The sequence below is a fragment of the Ovis aries genome, chromosome 9 (assembly GCF_016772045.2).
Source record: "Ovis aries strain OAR_USU_Benz2616 breed Rambouillet chromosome 9, ARS-UI_Ramb_v3.0, whole genome shotgun sequence".
Taxonomy (NCBI): Eukaryota; Metazoa; Chordata; class Mammalia; order Artiodactyla; family Bovidae; genus Ovis; species Ovis aries.
The window spans coordinates 57,754,225-57,771,074 of record NC_056062.1 but is presented as its reverse complement, the minus strand read 5'-3'; the positions used below and the strand labels follow the sequence as shown (position 1 = coordinate 57,771,074).

At 37.6% G+C, this 16,850-nt stretch overlaps 1 protein-coding gene across 1 annotated transcript; it reads left to right on the top strand.

Moving 5' to 3' along the window:
• Positions 1-8,006: 8,006 nt before the first annotated feature.
• Positions 8,007-12,523, top strand: FABP4 (fatty acid binding protein 4, adipocyte). Its single transcript, NM_001114667.1, has 4 exons — positions 8,007-8,079; positions 11,148-11,320; positions 11,908-12,009; positions 12,473-12,523. Exons 1-4 carry the CDS (start codon positions 8,007-8,009, stop codon positions 12,521-12,523), a joined length of 399 nt encoding a protein of 132 aa, NP_001108139.1.
• The last annotated feature ends 4,327 nt before the right edge of the window (positions 12,524-16,850 follow it).

Below are 16,850 nucleotides of genomic sequence, written 5' to 3'. Positions count from 1 at the left end.
ATCATCACCATTCTGAAGTCAAAGAGTCAACAGTCAGTCACTGGGAACATGTTCAGTGAATGGTACACAAACTAATACAGGTTACCTTTATGTTGCTTCTTAATCCTAAAATATGTAAAACAATTCTCACATTAAATGGTCCAAGCAGTGTGTGGGGAGAGAAAATCAAGTGAAATATGACTAATTTTTTTTGTAAAATTTCATCTTAAGACTCTGACAAGCTCTAAAACATTGGTAATGATATTGCATTAACACAGCAACTTTGCTTCAATAAAAGGAGAGCCTTGGCATGAACTCTTCTTTAACCTACCACCCACATGCTGTGAAAACACTCCCTCTCATCATGGCTTTGTCTCTGCTCCTTATTATCCAGTGATTAGGTATGTTTCCTCTTCAACTTAAAAACTGTCAGAAAAGAAAAAAAAAAAAAACACCCTGATTTCCTCCAAAAGAAATAAGCAGAGGCAAAGGTCAGAGGGATGCATTCCATGGAAGCTGTCCATCGCAGAGCAAAGTGCAAAGCAGATGGCCTGAATCAAAAACAGCCTGTCCCCCCAGCACATACACACAGCCCACCAATAGCACTGAGAGTCTGGGACCACATCTCCCATCTCCACATTTCCAAAGCAGAGTGAGACTCTGGTTGTTGAATACCCCTTTTCACAACTCTGGGCAAAGAAGCTGGCTTTACATGTGTGTATCAATGTTGTATTTGAATATTTGTGAACAAAACCATAGTTCCCCCTTGTGGGAATTCCTTTTCTAAACAAAGTCAAATTTTCTCCCATGTGCCTTGCCTATGGGAACCAGGCTCCTCTAGAAGGAAAGAGCTTCCTGTACCATTTCTCAGTTTGTGCTGTGCTGTGCTTAGTCACTCAGTTGTGTTGACTCGTTTCGACCCCATGAACTATTGTCCACCAGGCACCTCTGTCCATGGGGATTCTCCAGGCAAGAATACAGGAGAGGGTTGTCATACCCTTCTCCAGGGGATCTTCCCAACCCAGGAATCAAACCCAGGTCTCCCACATTGCAGGCAGGTTCTTTACTGTCTGAGCCACCAGGGAAGCTGGTGGCTTAATTTATCCCACTGCTTTCCCACCATCTTGTTGCCATTCTTTTGCTCAGTCTCTCACCATCTCTTAACTGTTGCTTTGTAAATGAATTGATATCTGCTTGCTCTCCCCTTTAAAATCCACCCTTCCCAGTGCCATTATATCTTTGTAAAACACAGATTTGAGCCCATAGCTTTGTTGGTTTAAAATTCATACACAAACATTAAGGATGATTATGTACCCTAAATCCATACTTCATTCCTTGTGTTAATCAATGTACTAATCCAGAAAATATTTGGTGGAAGAGGTACTAAGAAGTTTAAGTCATGGATAGGATATGGTTTAGTATGGAGAAGGGAGGTAAGGCATGAGGGGACCTGGGCTTGGAATGAAGATATTGCTTATCTTTTATACTGTATATGCTAAAGAAAGATGCTAAAAGCATTTTTAAAAGTTTAGGAGATCAGCAAGAGCTTCTTGTGCAAAAAATTTTCATATTAAGATGACTGACAAGCAAAACATCTAAAAACACTTTATATTGTATTTTATTTTTGTCCCAGGTTGGTAACGAGAATGGGAAGTTGAATCATTAAAGAGAGGCAAAAGTCACGTGTTATTTATTGTTACACTTCCTCACTGCATCTAGTCTAATGTCTTGGACACAGTAGGTTTGCAAAAAAGATTTTGTGAAAACTATTTGCTAGTTTGAGCTTCATACATTGAAACTAGGTTTGAAAATGTAAATAGTATAATTTCTACTAGTTTTCATGGAAGGCTCATCACTAAAATTTAGTTAAATCTGAATTTTCTTTATTAATACAAAGGGAAAATATTCTTTTCTTTCCTTAATTCTTTTTAACAATTTAAAAATTTAATTTGGAGTATTGTTTATTTACAATGTTGTCCTAGTTTCTGGTGTAAAACAAGGTGATTCAATTATACATATATCTATATTCTTTTTCATGTTTTTTTCCCATAAATGTTATTATGGAATATTGTGTACAGTTCTTTGTACTATACAATAGGTCCTTGTTAGAGAATATTCTTTAAAAAAGTGTTGACTCTAAGGTTACATAGTATTAAATCTTTTTTTAGTGTGACTCTCCTTATCATAAACCACTTTACTCACATAGCAGTCCATTGGATGCTGTGGTGAAAAATAATTATTTGGTGAGAGAATATTCTATTTTATATATGTATTTATGTAGCAAGAGTTCATCATAGGAACTGAGATGAAGATAAATTATGGAGGAACTAGGCAATTACGTGTATTCCCACTGCCCTATAGAGCAGATGCATAAAGCAAGAGGTATGAGCCTCTGCTTTAAATTTCTGGACTGCTTACTGCAAGGTAGAAAGAATCTTCTATCTTACCTGATACATAACTTAAAGGACTTGTGCATAGAAAGTATATTAGGATCCCATAGAATGGCCCATGTGTTTGGAACATAAACAGAGCTGCTTTTAAAGACATCTTTTCAAGTAAGTAATTCTGTGTCTTTCTTTGAAACACACAGCTGAATTAGTTTATTTATTTATCTCTTTGTATATTATCTTCTCCAGTGCTAGAATATAAGCTCCATGAGAGAAATCAAGTGCCTGGTGTAGCTTGTGCAGTATTGAATCCCCAGTGGCTAGTAAATGGCATATGAGACATGTCGAATATATGAATGAAACAGGGTCATGGTACTCTAAAACAGCACTACTCAATAGAAATGTTATGTGAGCCACATACATAACCTAAATTTTTCTTGCAGCCACACTAAAAAGTAAAACAGTAAAAATAAAAGTAAAAAATAAATATAAATAATTCAGGGTTTGTTTTAAAAACATTTTTTAAAATTTAGGGTTTTAAAAATTTAGAGTTTTATTGGGTTATATTTTATTCAACCCAATACATCTAAAATGTTGTCATTTTGACATATCATCAATGTAAACATTTTTAATGAGATATTGTACTTTTTTCCATATTGTCCTCAAAATTCACTATGCATTTTATACTATCGGTACACCTCCATTCAGACTCTGAAGTTTATTTTGAAATGGCTGATAAACATTTACATTGCATAAAATTTATGGTTGAAAGTGTAGATTCACATATTCAGGTTCTTTCAGTTTAGTTCAGTTTAGTTACTCAGTCGTGTCCAACTCTTTGTGACCCCATGGACTGCAGCACCCTAGGCCTCCCTGTCCATCACCAACTCCCACAGTTTACCCAAACTCATCTCCATCTAGCATCAATGATGCCATCCAACCATCTCATCCTCTGTCATCTCCTTCTTCTCCTGCCCTCAATCTTTCCCAGCATCAGGGTCTTTTCAAATGAGTCAGTTCTTCGCATCAGGTGGCCAAAGTACTGGAGTTTCAGCTTCAGTATCAGTCCTTCCAATGAACACCCATGACTGATCTCCTTTAGGAGGGACTGGTTGGATCTCCTTGAAGTCCAAGGGACTCTCAAGAGTCTTCTCCAACACCGCAGTTCAAAAGCATCAATTCTTCGCACTCAGCTTTTTTTATAGTCCAACTCTCACATCCATACATGACTACTGGAAAAACCATAGCTTTGACTAGACGGACCTTTGTTGGTAAAGTAATGTCTCTGCTTTTTAAAATATGCTGTCTAGGTTGGTCATAGCTTTTCATACATTTAAAAGTTTTATAACAGCTGAATCAAGACCATTTTTAAAATTTTAACTAAAATTAAGTAAATAAAAAATGTAGTTTCTCGTTCATATTGCTGCTACTGCTGCTGCTAAGTCACTTCAGTCGTGTCTGACTCTGTGTGACCCCATAGACGGCAGCCCACCAGGCTTCCCCGTCCCTGGGATTCTCCAAGCAAGAATACTGGGGTGGGTTGCCATTTCCTTCTTCAATGCATGAAAGTGAAAAGTGAAAGTGAAGTCGCTCTGTCGTATCCGACTCTTAGCGACCCCATGGACTGCAGCCTACCAGGCTCCACCGTCCATGGGATTTTCCAGGCAAGAGTACTGGAGTGGGGTGCCATTGCCTTCTCTGTTCATACTAGCACATTTCAAGTATTCAAGAGCCACATGTGATTACTGTACTAGACAGTCCATCTCTTTAAAAAAATGTTTAAATTGTAGTATCACATACACATGATATATGTTCAAATGTGATACTCATTTGAAAATCTATTTGAGACAATTTGTTACTAGAATGAAATATCAACATATATTTTGAAAAGTAAACCATTATTTACAGACTGGGAGAAAATATTTGCAAAAAACACATTTGATAGAAAACTGCTACCCAAATGTACAAAGAACTCTTGAAACTAAATAATAAGAAACAAAGAACACAATTTAAAAAATGGGCAAAGACTTTAACAGACACCTCACGAAAGAAGATACATGGATGGCAAATATGCTTATGAAAGAATGTTCCACATCACACATCATCAGGAAAATGCAAACTAAAACAATGATACAACTGCAACCTATTAAAACAGCCGAATCAAAACACTGACAGTACCAAATGCTGCTGAGAACGTGGAGCAACAGAACTCTCATTCATTGCTGGTATGGAATGCAAAATGTGTACATTTGCTTTGGAAGACAATATGGCAGTTTCTTATAGAACTAAACATAGTATTACCCCATCATTTACTCAAAGAGGTTGAAAACTATGTCCATCCACACAAAAACCTGCATGTGGATGCTTCAGTTCAGTTCAGTTACTCAGTCATATCTGACTCTTTGCGACCCCATGAATTGCAGCACGCCAGGCCTCCCTGTCCATCACCAACTCCTGGAGTTCACCCAGCCTCACGTCCATTGAGTCAGTGATGCCATCCACCCATCTCATCCTCAGTTGTCCCCTTCTCCTCCTGCCCCCAATCCCTCCCAGCATCAGAGTCTTTTCCAATGAGTCAACTCTTCACATGAGGTGGCCAAAGTACTGGAGTTTCAGCTTCAGCATCAGTCCTTCCAAAGAAATCCCAGGGCTGATCTCCTTCAGAATGGACTGGTTGGATCTCCTTGCAGTCCAAGACACTCTCAAGAGTCTTCTCCGACACCACAGTTCAAAAGCATCAATTCTTTAGCGCTCAGCCTTCTTCACAGTCCAACTCTCACATCCATATATGACCACAGGAAAAACCATAGCCTTGACTAGACGGATCTTAGTCGGCAAAGTAATGTCTCTGCTTTTGAATATGCTATCTAGGTTGGTCATAACTTTTCTTCCAAGGAGTAAGCATCTTTTAATTTCATGGCTACAGTCACCATCTGCAGTGATTTTGGAGCCCAAAACAATAAAGTCTGACACTGTTTCCACTGTTTCCCCATCTATTTCCCATTTTCTGACCTTCATTTTCTGAATGTTGAGCTTTAAGCCAACTTTTTCACTCTCCTCTTTTACTTTCATCAAGAGGCTTTTGAGTTCCTCTTCACTTTCTGCCATAAGGGTGATGTCATCTGCATATCTGAGGTTATTGATATTTCTCCCGGCAATCTTGATTCCAGCTTGTATTTCTTCCAGTCCAGTGTTTCTCATGATGTACTCTGCATATAAGTTAAATAAGCAGGGTGACAATATACAGCCTTGACGCACACCTTTTCCTATTTGCAACCAGTCTGTTGTTCCATGTCTAGTTCTAACTGTTGCTTCCTGACCTGCATACTTACAGCAGCTTTATTCATAATTGCCAAACCTTGGAAACAACCAAGATGTCCTTCAGAAGGTGAATGTATGAATGGTCTGTAGTACATCAAGACAATAGAATATTTTTCAGTGCTAAAAAGAAATGAACTATTAAGCCATGAAAAAATATGGAAGAAACTTAAATGCACATTACTAAGTGAAAGAAGCCAATCTGACAAGACACATATTATATGATTCCTGTTACATGACATTGAGGAAAAGCCAGGGCTATGGAGACAATAAAAATGACAGTGGTTGACAGGGTTGTGGGACAGTGGTGGGAGCATGGAAGGGAGATGAATAGGCAAAGCCAGAGGGTTTTCAGGGCAGTGAATACTCTGAATGATGTTATAAGGATGAATATATGTCATTATGGGCTTCCATGGTGGTTCAGTTGCAAAGAATTCCCTTGCCAATGCAGGAGACACAGGTTCAGTCCCTGGGTCAGGAAGATTCCCTGGAGGAAGAATGGCAAACCACCCCAGTATTCTTCCCTGTGCTATGCCATGGACAGAGGAGCCTGGTGGCCTATGGTCCATGGGGTTGCAAAGAGTCAGATATGACATAGTAACTAAACAACATGTGATTATGTTAATACTTTGTCCAAACACATGGGACATACACACCAAAAGTGAACCCTAAGGTAATATATGGACTTTGAGTGATTATAATATACCAATATACGTTCATTCTTAGTAAAAATTACCATTCTGGTGAATGATATTGATAATGGGGGAGGCAATGCCTGTGGGCAGCCACAGAGTACATGAGAAATCTCTGTACTTCCTTCTCAATTTTGTTATAAACCTAAAACTTCTCTAAAAAATTATCATAAAAGCAAAACAAACTAAAAACAAAAGCCATTTATTAATTTAGAACATGAAGTTATCCCTGTATGAAACTTGATCATTTTTATTTTCTTGTTTTGATGAATTCATAACAGTAAGCCTACCCTGCATGGTACGTCATCCACAGTCTATATATCTATGCAACAGTTCAGAGTGAATGAACATTATCACTGTGCCATTAACATATGCAACCATTAAAAGTTACTATTGTGACACAACATTACCAGTTTTTCTTAGCAAATTTCTTGCCTATAGAAATCTGTCCTTTACGGAATCCTCTTACTCAACCATTTCTGGGAAGCCCTTGGGATTCTTACAAATCAATGATATGCTCAGCAGATACTGTTCAGCGCAATATACAGTGCAGTGATAAGGAGCACACCCCATGATATTTGAATTTCTTTTTTCTTTCCTAAAATCTGGGTGTGTTCATGGGAGTTTGTTGCCCATGTGACTGTCTTCCATCATTCTGGTGTGGGTGCGGGGGGGACCAATAAACGTAGTTACTTTAGAAAAGCATTCTCATGACTTCTTTACTATGTAGAAGAAGGAAATTAGATTTCAGAAGCTTGTGACTACCCCACTCCAGATTGTATTTAAGTAAAGCAACATCATTTAGATCTGGATAAATTTAGAGCTTATTATATAGGTCAAGACAGGACGAATTTTCTCAGTAAGGGGAGTATATTTTGAATTGGTGGCTTTTTTTTTAGGAATTTTGTGGAAATCCACACTATGCTCTTATTTAGGGAATGGAAAGAATGAGGTTAAATGATCATTTGTCAGTTAAAACTGCTGTCTAGATTCCCGGTGGAGAATTAAACTTACTTTTTCTTTTTCATTCATATAAAACATTTGAAATGAGGAAGCTGGGGTACTTTAAAATGCCATTACTTATTTTGTTTTAATTTCCAGGTAATTCCTGAGACAGTACTGCCCCCAATAGCCTTTGCAATTACTTAAGAATATCCAAGGTAATTCTTACATCCCTCAATTCAAACAAATTACATAATTACAATTTTAATAGGAACTCCAGAAAAGGGAGTCAGAATTTATCCCAAGATAATTACACTGGTCCACTCTTCACTGGGATAAATAGGTATTAAAAAAAATAGGAAATTCAATGCACTGAATTTTAAGCTGTCAAAACAAAGTTGTGAAAATATTCTGTTAAAGGTTAAAAATAAGTTGTACTCTGTGTCCATGACCATTTGCCAAGGAGAGCCAAAGTTGAGAAATTTCTATTAAAAACATGACTCAGAAGAAAACTGCAGAGGCTGGCAATGAAGGAAATGATCTTATATCATTCCCAATTGGTTATGCCCAAGATCACATGTTCTGGGCACCTTTAAAAGGAAGTTATCTGGACTCAGAGGATAACAGCATCTTGCTGAAAGCTGCACTTCTTTCTCATCTTGAAGAATAATTCTAGAAAGCTCACAAAATGTGTGATGCATTTGTAGGTACCTGGAAACTTGTCTCCAGTGAAAACTTTGATGATTACATGAAAGAAGTGGGTAAGGAAATGCATTGTTGAATGGCTGGGCTTATAACTTTTTCTCTAGGAAAGAGAAGACTATGGTTCTTTTTCACTCTGGAAGCACTGGTCTGACATGAAATGCTGCTTTTTATATAGAGGTGATAAAAACAACAAGTGAGAATCATTTGTTTCCAGAAACATTCTAGACAGAAGTCACAACTAATACTTCCTTTCCTAAAGGTGAACTGATATGAAAAAGAGTATAAGTGGCATTGTATAGAAATGACAAGATTTTATTTGATTGCTAAACTTGAATATCTTTGGTTTACTTGGCTTTCTGCCTCTTTTTCATTCATTTCTCTTGCATATAAAATAAGTGATAACTTGGAAATAAGCCTATATTTATTCCCTAGCATGTGATAATTTCTGTTTGAAACTGAAAGCACTGTATTTATCATCTTAATGTAATTTTTGAGTAATGTATGTTAACCAATTATGTTATTGTTTTAAAGTCAGTCTGTTAAAATGTGTGGTTGTATTATAGAAGGAAAAATTCTGATTTCTGAAAATGTTTTCCTTAAAAGTCTTAGATATTTGTTTGACTTACTATTACAAGGCATGACACAGAATTATTGATAATAGAGGCTTTCAGGTTTTGGGATTCTGCTAAGATCACCTGTGTGTTCCCCAGATAATTACAAAGGTAAAGCAAAGGAGCAGAGAGGCGGCAATTCAGTCAGGCAGCCACACCCATGCATGATGAAGATGCATCCACGGGTTGCAAATTGGGGAGAGATTTTTTTTTCACAATATCTTTATTATAGGTTATAATTTGATCCCTAAACCTCAAGACTTAACCTTCTTCTAAATCTTATAGTTATTTCTTGCTTGTTTATAACTACTGTTTTCCATGTCTATAGACAAGAAGGAAATCAGGAACATCAATATGAGTGAGAACTAGTTTTCCAGACTACTGACTAGTTGTAACTCAATAAACTAATCATTATGCACTGATATTGATATTACAGGACTTGAGTCTATTTAGCTATTTATTTTTAGAAGCATTTTACACTTTTCAGTTCAGTTCAGTTCAGTCGCTCAGTCATGTCCAACTCTTTGCGACCCCGTGAATCGCAGTATGCCAGGCCTCCCTGTCCGTCACCAACTCCTGGAGTTCACCCAAACCCACGTCCATTGAGTCAGTGATGCCATCCAGCAATCTCATCCTCAGTTGTCCCCTTCTCCTCCTGCCCCCAATCCCTCCCAGCATCAGAGTCTTTTCCAATGAGTCAACTCTTCACATGAGGTGGCCAAAGTACTGGAGTTTCAGCTTTAGCATCATTCCTTCCAAAGAACACCCAGGACTGATCTCCTTTAGAATGGACTGGTTGGATCTCCTTGCAGTCCATGGGACTTTCAAGACTCTTAACTTTTAGTATTTTATTTAAATTCTTATACCATTGTGTTTGGGCTACCTATGTGGTGCTAGTGATAAAGAACCCCCCTGCCAATATAGGAGATTTAAGAGACAGAGGGTTCGATCCCTGGGTCAGGAAGATTCCCCTAGAGGAGGGCATGGCAACCCACTTCAGTATTCTTGCCTGGAGAAGCCCATGAACAGAGGAGCCTGGTGTGCTATGGTTCAAAGGGTTGCAAAGAGTCAGACACGACTGAAGAGACTTAACACACATGCAGGCACCATGGCCTTTTAAAATTATTAAGTGTTGATGATAATGAAAGACAATAAGATACATTCTGAAATTAGCTGCTCTAATTGATTACCTTCAGTCAGCAGGTATCGTTTTCATCAGTCAAATGAAAACAGAATCAAGCAAGAGGAGAGTGTGATTTTCCTAAGCTTGGAGAATCTGGAACCACACCCGATGCCTCATGCATTCACTGTGCTGACTCACTCCCATGAATTTGAGGTTACGTTTTGTAACAGAGACAAGACTTGATGAAGCAGCATATTATCTTCCCACCTGTCACCACTTTCAGACAGGGAGCTTCAAATCAGAGCCTTGGCATTGCTTGTTTTGTATGATATATTGCCTCCCCACTATTCTTAAATTTTGGTATCTATACATAGTCAAAGAAGTAGATTTGTGCATGTGCATTTAAAAAATCCAACACAACTATGACTGTTGTAAAATCTCTATAACATATGCAGTGGTGGTAAGGTACTGTTTTCTATGTTAAGTTGTAAATCATTCAACCCAAAGCTGTTACATCCCCCAAAACACATTCCTATTTTCTTTCTTTCTTTTTTTTTTTTTTAAGAGGAGTTTGCCACTTAAGTGATTGGGAAGCAAAGTATTAATTTCTGAACTTACTAAAATAATGATTTCTTAAACTTTGAAATTTTCAATTGAGGCTTAAGCCCCCTTTAAAATTTTCTATAATTTATTGGGAATACCGTCTCCATTCTAAAATGGTATGAATGCAAGAAACGTTTTGCCTTTCAGAAAAATTAATCAAGATCTTCCTTTCACAGTAATTATGAAAAGCCAAGAAAACTAGGCGTGGCAGCGAATGCCATGAAATGTGGTTTTTGTACATCCAAATTAAATTTTAACTGAGTGACTCTCTATTGGTCCCCTGAATCCTATTGAGAGTTCTACCTTTGACTATGGATTAGATCATTTTTGTTATTCAAGAAGCAATGGTTGAGATTCCCAAGTGTTTCACGAACTGAGTCAAATGAAGGTGGCTGCTCTCATGGTTGAGATGGCCAGATATTTTGAGAGTGCAGTGATTTTTAAAATATATATGTCCCAGAAAATTTAATCTTTTACATATGCTTATGGAAAATTAACAATGGGTCTCCTGAAGAGTCTCATCTGAAACCCAGAGAGAGAAATTTAAAGAACAGACTTACATCTATTTGTGCCTTGGGTGTTCTTTAAGTATTAGCTGATTTTACTTATTTAAATAAAGACTTTAATAATAAACTCATTGGAATCTTTCTCCTTTAATACACTCACTGGAGTGCAGATAGGTACATAGGCGCACATGCATCTAAATACACACACACGCCTGCTCTTTCTTAGATAAATATATGAGAGAAAAATCGTATACTTGACATTTTTCTTTTCCCATCTATAGGTGTGGGCTTTGCTACCAGGAAAGTGGCTGGCATGGCCAAACCCACTGTGATCATCAGTGTAAATGGGGATGTGGTCAACATTAAATCAGAAAGCACCTTTAAAAATACTGAGATGTCCTTCAAATTGGGCCAGGAATTTGATGAAGTCACTCCAGATGACAGGAAAGTCAAGGTGAGGAATAAAGAACTGGAGCAGAGTAAAAGCTGATTTATAAACGACTGCTGCCTATATATAGCAAGCCATTTTGTAGAAGGAGGAAAGCCATTCCATTATAAGCCAAAAAGCTCAGATTGCTAGCTCTGAACCATGTTACTGTTGATATTTAGTTGGTGAATTGTCTCCCATTTAATAAAATTGTCCTTATTACTTTAAAAATGTTTAACATAATAATTTGTCATACCATATATGTGTGTGTGTGTGTATATATATATATATACTATTTAAAGTAAATTGAAGTAACATAACAATGTTAGAGAACTTTTAAAAGAGTGGGGGGAAAGAAAAAAAAAACACCTATGATGCTATTCCACATAAATTTATTATGTATATTCTTTCACGGTATTTTTTCAAATGCATGTTTGTATAATATTCTGATCATAATATACATGTAATTTTGCATATTGTTTTTGGCATTCATTGTTTTCTTTTTCAACATTTTCTTGTAATTTAGAATTGCTAAGTACCTCAAAATAAGCAAATAAAAGTGCTCTATTTTTTTCCCCCTCCATGATTGTAATCACTTTTAATTATCCCCACAGAGCATCATAAACTTAGATGAAGGTGCTCTGGTACAAGTACAAAACTGGGATGGGAAATCAACCACCATAAAGAGAAAACTTGTGGATGATAAGCTGGTGCTGGTGAGTATCTTCTGACTACTTCACTCTAGATTTTAGTGCTAGGTCATCCCATAATCGTTATCCTACCTAGAGAAATAGACAATCGCCCTTGTAGAATGAAAAGTTAGTCTATTGGGATTATGGTTTCACTCTGGCAATTATCCTTCTAAGCTCTGTCTATGTATATTGTGCCCCAGGAAGTATTTTCTTATCCCTCTCAATGTGAACCATATTGTATTGTGCATTTCTAATTATGTTTTTCATTCACCACATAGATTGTAAGATTCCTTGAGGGCAAGACTTGTATCTTCTTGATCTCTGTGTCTCCCTAGTTTATTACAATATCAGGTATATAAGAAGAGCCAAGAGTGAATATCTTTTGATGAACATTTTTTCCTTCTCAGCATTGAAGGAGACAATAAATAAATAAACCATGAGTTGTTTAGTCCTGAGGTTTTTACCAATATTTTGCCTTTGTGCCTAGGAATGTGTCATGAACGGTGTCACTGCTACCAGAGTTTACGAGAGAGCATAAGCCAAGGGATATTGAAATGGATGACGTTTGCATCGAACTCCATGACTTTCTGTTGGATGTGCTGTCCAAACATATATTGTTATTTTCTACTAATAAGCAAGACACTGATTTTCTCCCAGACTGATTTTGATATGGTTGTGTTGGTTAAATAAAACTTTTTAGATTTATAAGGCTATGTAATGATTTATTCATTATGTTTAACAATTTCTTACTCATAATTTAGTGATGGAAATATAAAATTGTATTATTGCTTTGTTTCCAGTGTAATATGAGTCGTAAAATAATAATACAAGGTGAAAAAAATATGAATTTCCCATAGCCTTAGGTAGAAAATGATAAATATGTACTATTACTGAATATGAAGTCCTTCTTTACCATAGCTACAGTCAAGCAACACCCTCTCAGGGACCTAAGATAGACTTAAATGTAGTGAAATTGTCCACAGTCAACTGGGCCAAGTGTTGTCATTTCACAAAAATCTGTCCTAGAGCATCAAGAAAGAGAGGTGGAATAGGAACAAAGAGTGTAGAAAAAGATTTCTGGGCTATAAATTTTAGCCTGAAAAATTATTAGTAAACCAAGGTATTCCTGGAATCTGTCTAGAATTAAGTCCAAATCATCACATGTTACATTTATTCCAGAAAAGACATGACAGGCTTGTAATGAGTTATGATGTAAATGTTCCTATAGTCATTTCCAAAGTTTTCTTTTTTTCTTACCAGTGGAATTAAAAAAATATATTGAATATGTCCTGGAATTTTTAATGCAAATAAAATTTCCCTGGAATTTCAATATATAAAACAAACAAAAATGATAATAAAGCCAGTAAGGGCGTGTTTTCACTTATGTGTGTGTGTGAGAGAGAAAGAGAAGATTTGTTTCTTCTGCACTTTGTGGAACTTTGAGGCACCTCTATAGATCCTTGGAGTTCCATGTACACAGACTGAAATTTCCCTATCACATATTTAGCTTTTATAGGAAGCCAAAATCTTTTAAAGTGTGTCTTGCAATTGATACATTCTGTTTGTGATGCTTACTTTAAAAATAAGTTTATTAGAGACTTCCTGGTGGCTTAGATGGTAAAAGAATCCACCTGTAATGCATGAGACCCCTGTTCGATCCCTGGGTTGGGAAGATCCCCTGGAGGAGGGCATGGCAACCCACTCCAGTATTCTTGCCTGGAGAATTCCATGGACAGAGGAGCCTTCTGGGCTACAGTCCATGGGGTTGCGAAGAGTTAAACACAAGAGAGTGACTAACACTTTCACTTCCAGCAGTTCAGTGGTTAAGATTTCATGCTTCCACTGCTAGAGGAGTGGTTCAGTCTCTGGTCAAGTAACTAAGTTTCCACATTCCACACAGCATGGAAAAAAAGAAAACCTTTACTGTTTTCTGAATATAGTCCATAGGGTGGCAAAGAGTTGGAAACAACTGAAGCAACTTAGCATGCACACATGCACCATATGCATAGGTGGTGTTAGTGGTGAAAAACCCACCTGCCAATGTGGGAGACATAAGAGATGCAGGTTTGATCCCTGGGTCAGGAAGATCCCCTGGAGGAGGGCATGGCAACTCACTTCAGTATCCTTGCCTGGAGAATCCCATGGACAGAGGAGCCTGGTAGTCAATAGTCCGTAGGATCACAAAGAGTCAGACACAACTGAAACGACTTAGCACACACAGACACACACACACACACAGACACACACACACAGACACACACACACACACACACACACACACACACACACTATATACATAATACCAAGATATAGACAGAGAAGCCAGAAGAGGTAAATTAAGTTTCTGATCATAATAACTTACTTTACAAAAGCAGAGAGTTAAACTCTCACTTTGAAATTACTTAAGAATTGGAGAATTCAAAGAGGTTTGTAGGAATTGTTTAGAAAAATTCTTGGTAAATCAATATTTATTAAACACTTACTATGGTCCATGCGCTTTGCATGCTCTAACTTAATTTATTATCAAAATAATCCTGTGATGAGGATTTGGTATTCCTGTTTAAAGATGAGAAAACTAAAGTTCAAAGTTTAAGTCTGTAAAAGTAAGTAGGGAATAGACATAGGAATTTGATATTCAAGAGAGCAATCCTAGCTGGGACATAGATCCAGAAACCACCCGTATTCAGTAGGTTTCCCAGGTGGCAACGTGATAAAGAATCCACCTGCCAATTCAGGAGATGTAAGAGAAGTGTGTTCGATCCCTGGAATAGGAAATGACAATGCGCCTTAGTATTCTTGTCTGGAAAATTCCATGGACTGGGGAGCCCGGTGGGCTACAATCCATGAAGTTGAAAAGAGTTGGGCACAACTGAGCACGCACCATCAGCATTCAAGTGGTAGCTTAATTCATAAATGGTGCTGTGATCATTCAGGGATTTTTTTCAAAATCTACTCTTCAAGTTTTCTTATTTTTCAGGTGAAGTTGAAGCATAGAATAAGAAGATTCAGTCCAATGTAAATTTGCTAGATAAGTCAGTTTCTTATTTTCTACGTTTTCACCATAAAATTAAAGCTGTAGAAACAAGATATGTCTTCAATGTCAGTTCTCTGATTTATCCTCCCTGGGACCTCTTTGAACCTCACATAATTTTTCATTAACATTGCTTCTATCAACACACACACAGAAATATAGAGGCGATTCTACTTTTAAAGGAAGAGAGACAGGATCAAATGGGTACTTCTCAGAGATGTGTGGACATAGAGCCCATCTATATCTTAAAACAGATATGAAAAAAAAGCCACTCACTCACTCCTTGGAAATATTAAGAATTGGGTGAAATACTGGGCCAACTTATACCTTCTTTAATGCAACTCCCATCACTATCACTGAGCTCCAATTTCTGTGAATAATTGACTTGGAATAGGTAAGCCTCTAAGATGGCCTTTGGGTAGCAATGTTTTTGGTATTTGAGATCTGGCTTCTGAACAATATGGTTATAGCACTTCTAACCAGAGTCTATGAGTACCAAGAATTTCTGGATTAGGGAATGAGGCAGAGCACTTAGATCACTTATCAGTGGACATCGCTGTGCTCAGTTATGTGGAAAACACAATTTTAATGTTATATCCAATTATGGATCTATCCATCCATTTGTGCAACCACCCCATCTCAATTTACAAAACATTAAAATAGTTCATGTGTAGCCAAACAGCCAGAAAATGCTAGGCAATAGGAAAAACTCAGTTACTGAGAGCATCTCAAAGGCAAGGATTATGTCCTGTGTGTAGCCATGTCCCCAGACCCTGGCACAATAAACAGCAGATTTGGAGTTTAGTAAAGAGTTTTGAGTGAGTGAGTGAACGCTCTTCCCTGTGCTAGGTGTGGTTTGTAACACAGAAACAGTTCACGATCATGCCTTCATTGTGGTAGAGAAATACCATGAATGTCATCACATCACCTGGGAAAATTTTTCTGATAGTTCCTCCTCCTCCCTCACCCTCCATATCTAAGAAGAGTTAAACTCTTCCTCCCATGACCACAGGAAAAATACGTGTTCTTACTATAACATGATATTACCACATTTTAATTTCTCATCTTTTCCATCACTAGGCTGACACAGCCTCAGGACACTTATGTATATATGTAGTATCTAGTACAATGCCTGAAATGTGGTAATCACTCAATAAATTTTAGTGGAATGAATGAAGACAAAATATAGAGGAGGACGTGAATTGTATGATAAATTGCGTGGTATATTTTATGGATTGGAAGGAAGCCAAGGGCAAGCAGAGTACTCGGTATGTGCTGGAGGAAGGTTTTCAGCATAGAAGATGTAGTTGAGCTAGGTCATGAAAGATAACTATAAAACTAATTAATTGCTTATTAATTAATTTTACAGTGGAATGACTTGGCAAAAACCATCTTAATGTTAGTCGCTTGGTCGTGTCTGGCTCTTTGAGACCCTATGTACTGTAGCCCGTCAGGCTCCTCTGTTCATGGGATTCTCCAGGCAAGAATACTGGAGCGGGTTGCCATTCCCTGCTCCAGGAGGTCTTTCCAACCCAGGGATCAAAACCACCTCTCCTGCAGCTCCTGCTTTGCAGGTAGATTCTTTACCACTGAGCCACCTAGGAAGCCCAATGAAGACCCTATCCTCCAAATACCTGGGATATGTGTTCTAATCACTGATTGCTGCTTCTGATCACTGAAGTGGAAAGAAGAGGTGGTGGCCACTATTGTTGCATTTCCTCCCATTGTTGCAAATACCACTCTTTTCCCCCTCCTCAAGTGATTGTCAGGAAATTTAAAGGGCCAGCACCTTTTCCTTCCCTTCATTTCTTACTATTTCCTCTTTGAGGAGCCA

What these genes read in the sequence shown, in the direction of transcription:
- FABP4 (NM_001114667.1), top strand. Translation starts at nt 8,007, where the DNA reads ATGTGTGATGCATTTGTAGGTACCTGGAAACTTGTCTCCAGTGAAAAC. An exon ending in TGATTACATGAAAGAAGTGG is followed by an intron (nt 8,080 to 11,147) that starts GTAAGGAAATGC and finishes TCCCATCTATAG; the next exon opens with GTGTGGGCTTTGCTACCAGG. An exon ending in TGGATGATAAGCTGGTGCTG is followed by an intron (nt 12,010 to 12,472) that starts GTGAGTATCTTC and finishes CTTTGTGCCTAG; the next exon opens with GAATGTGTCATGAACGGTGT.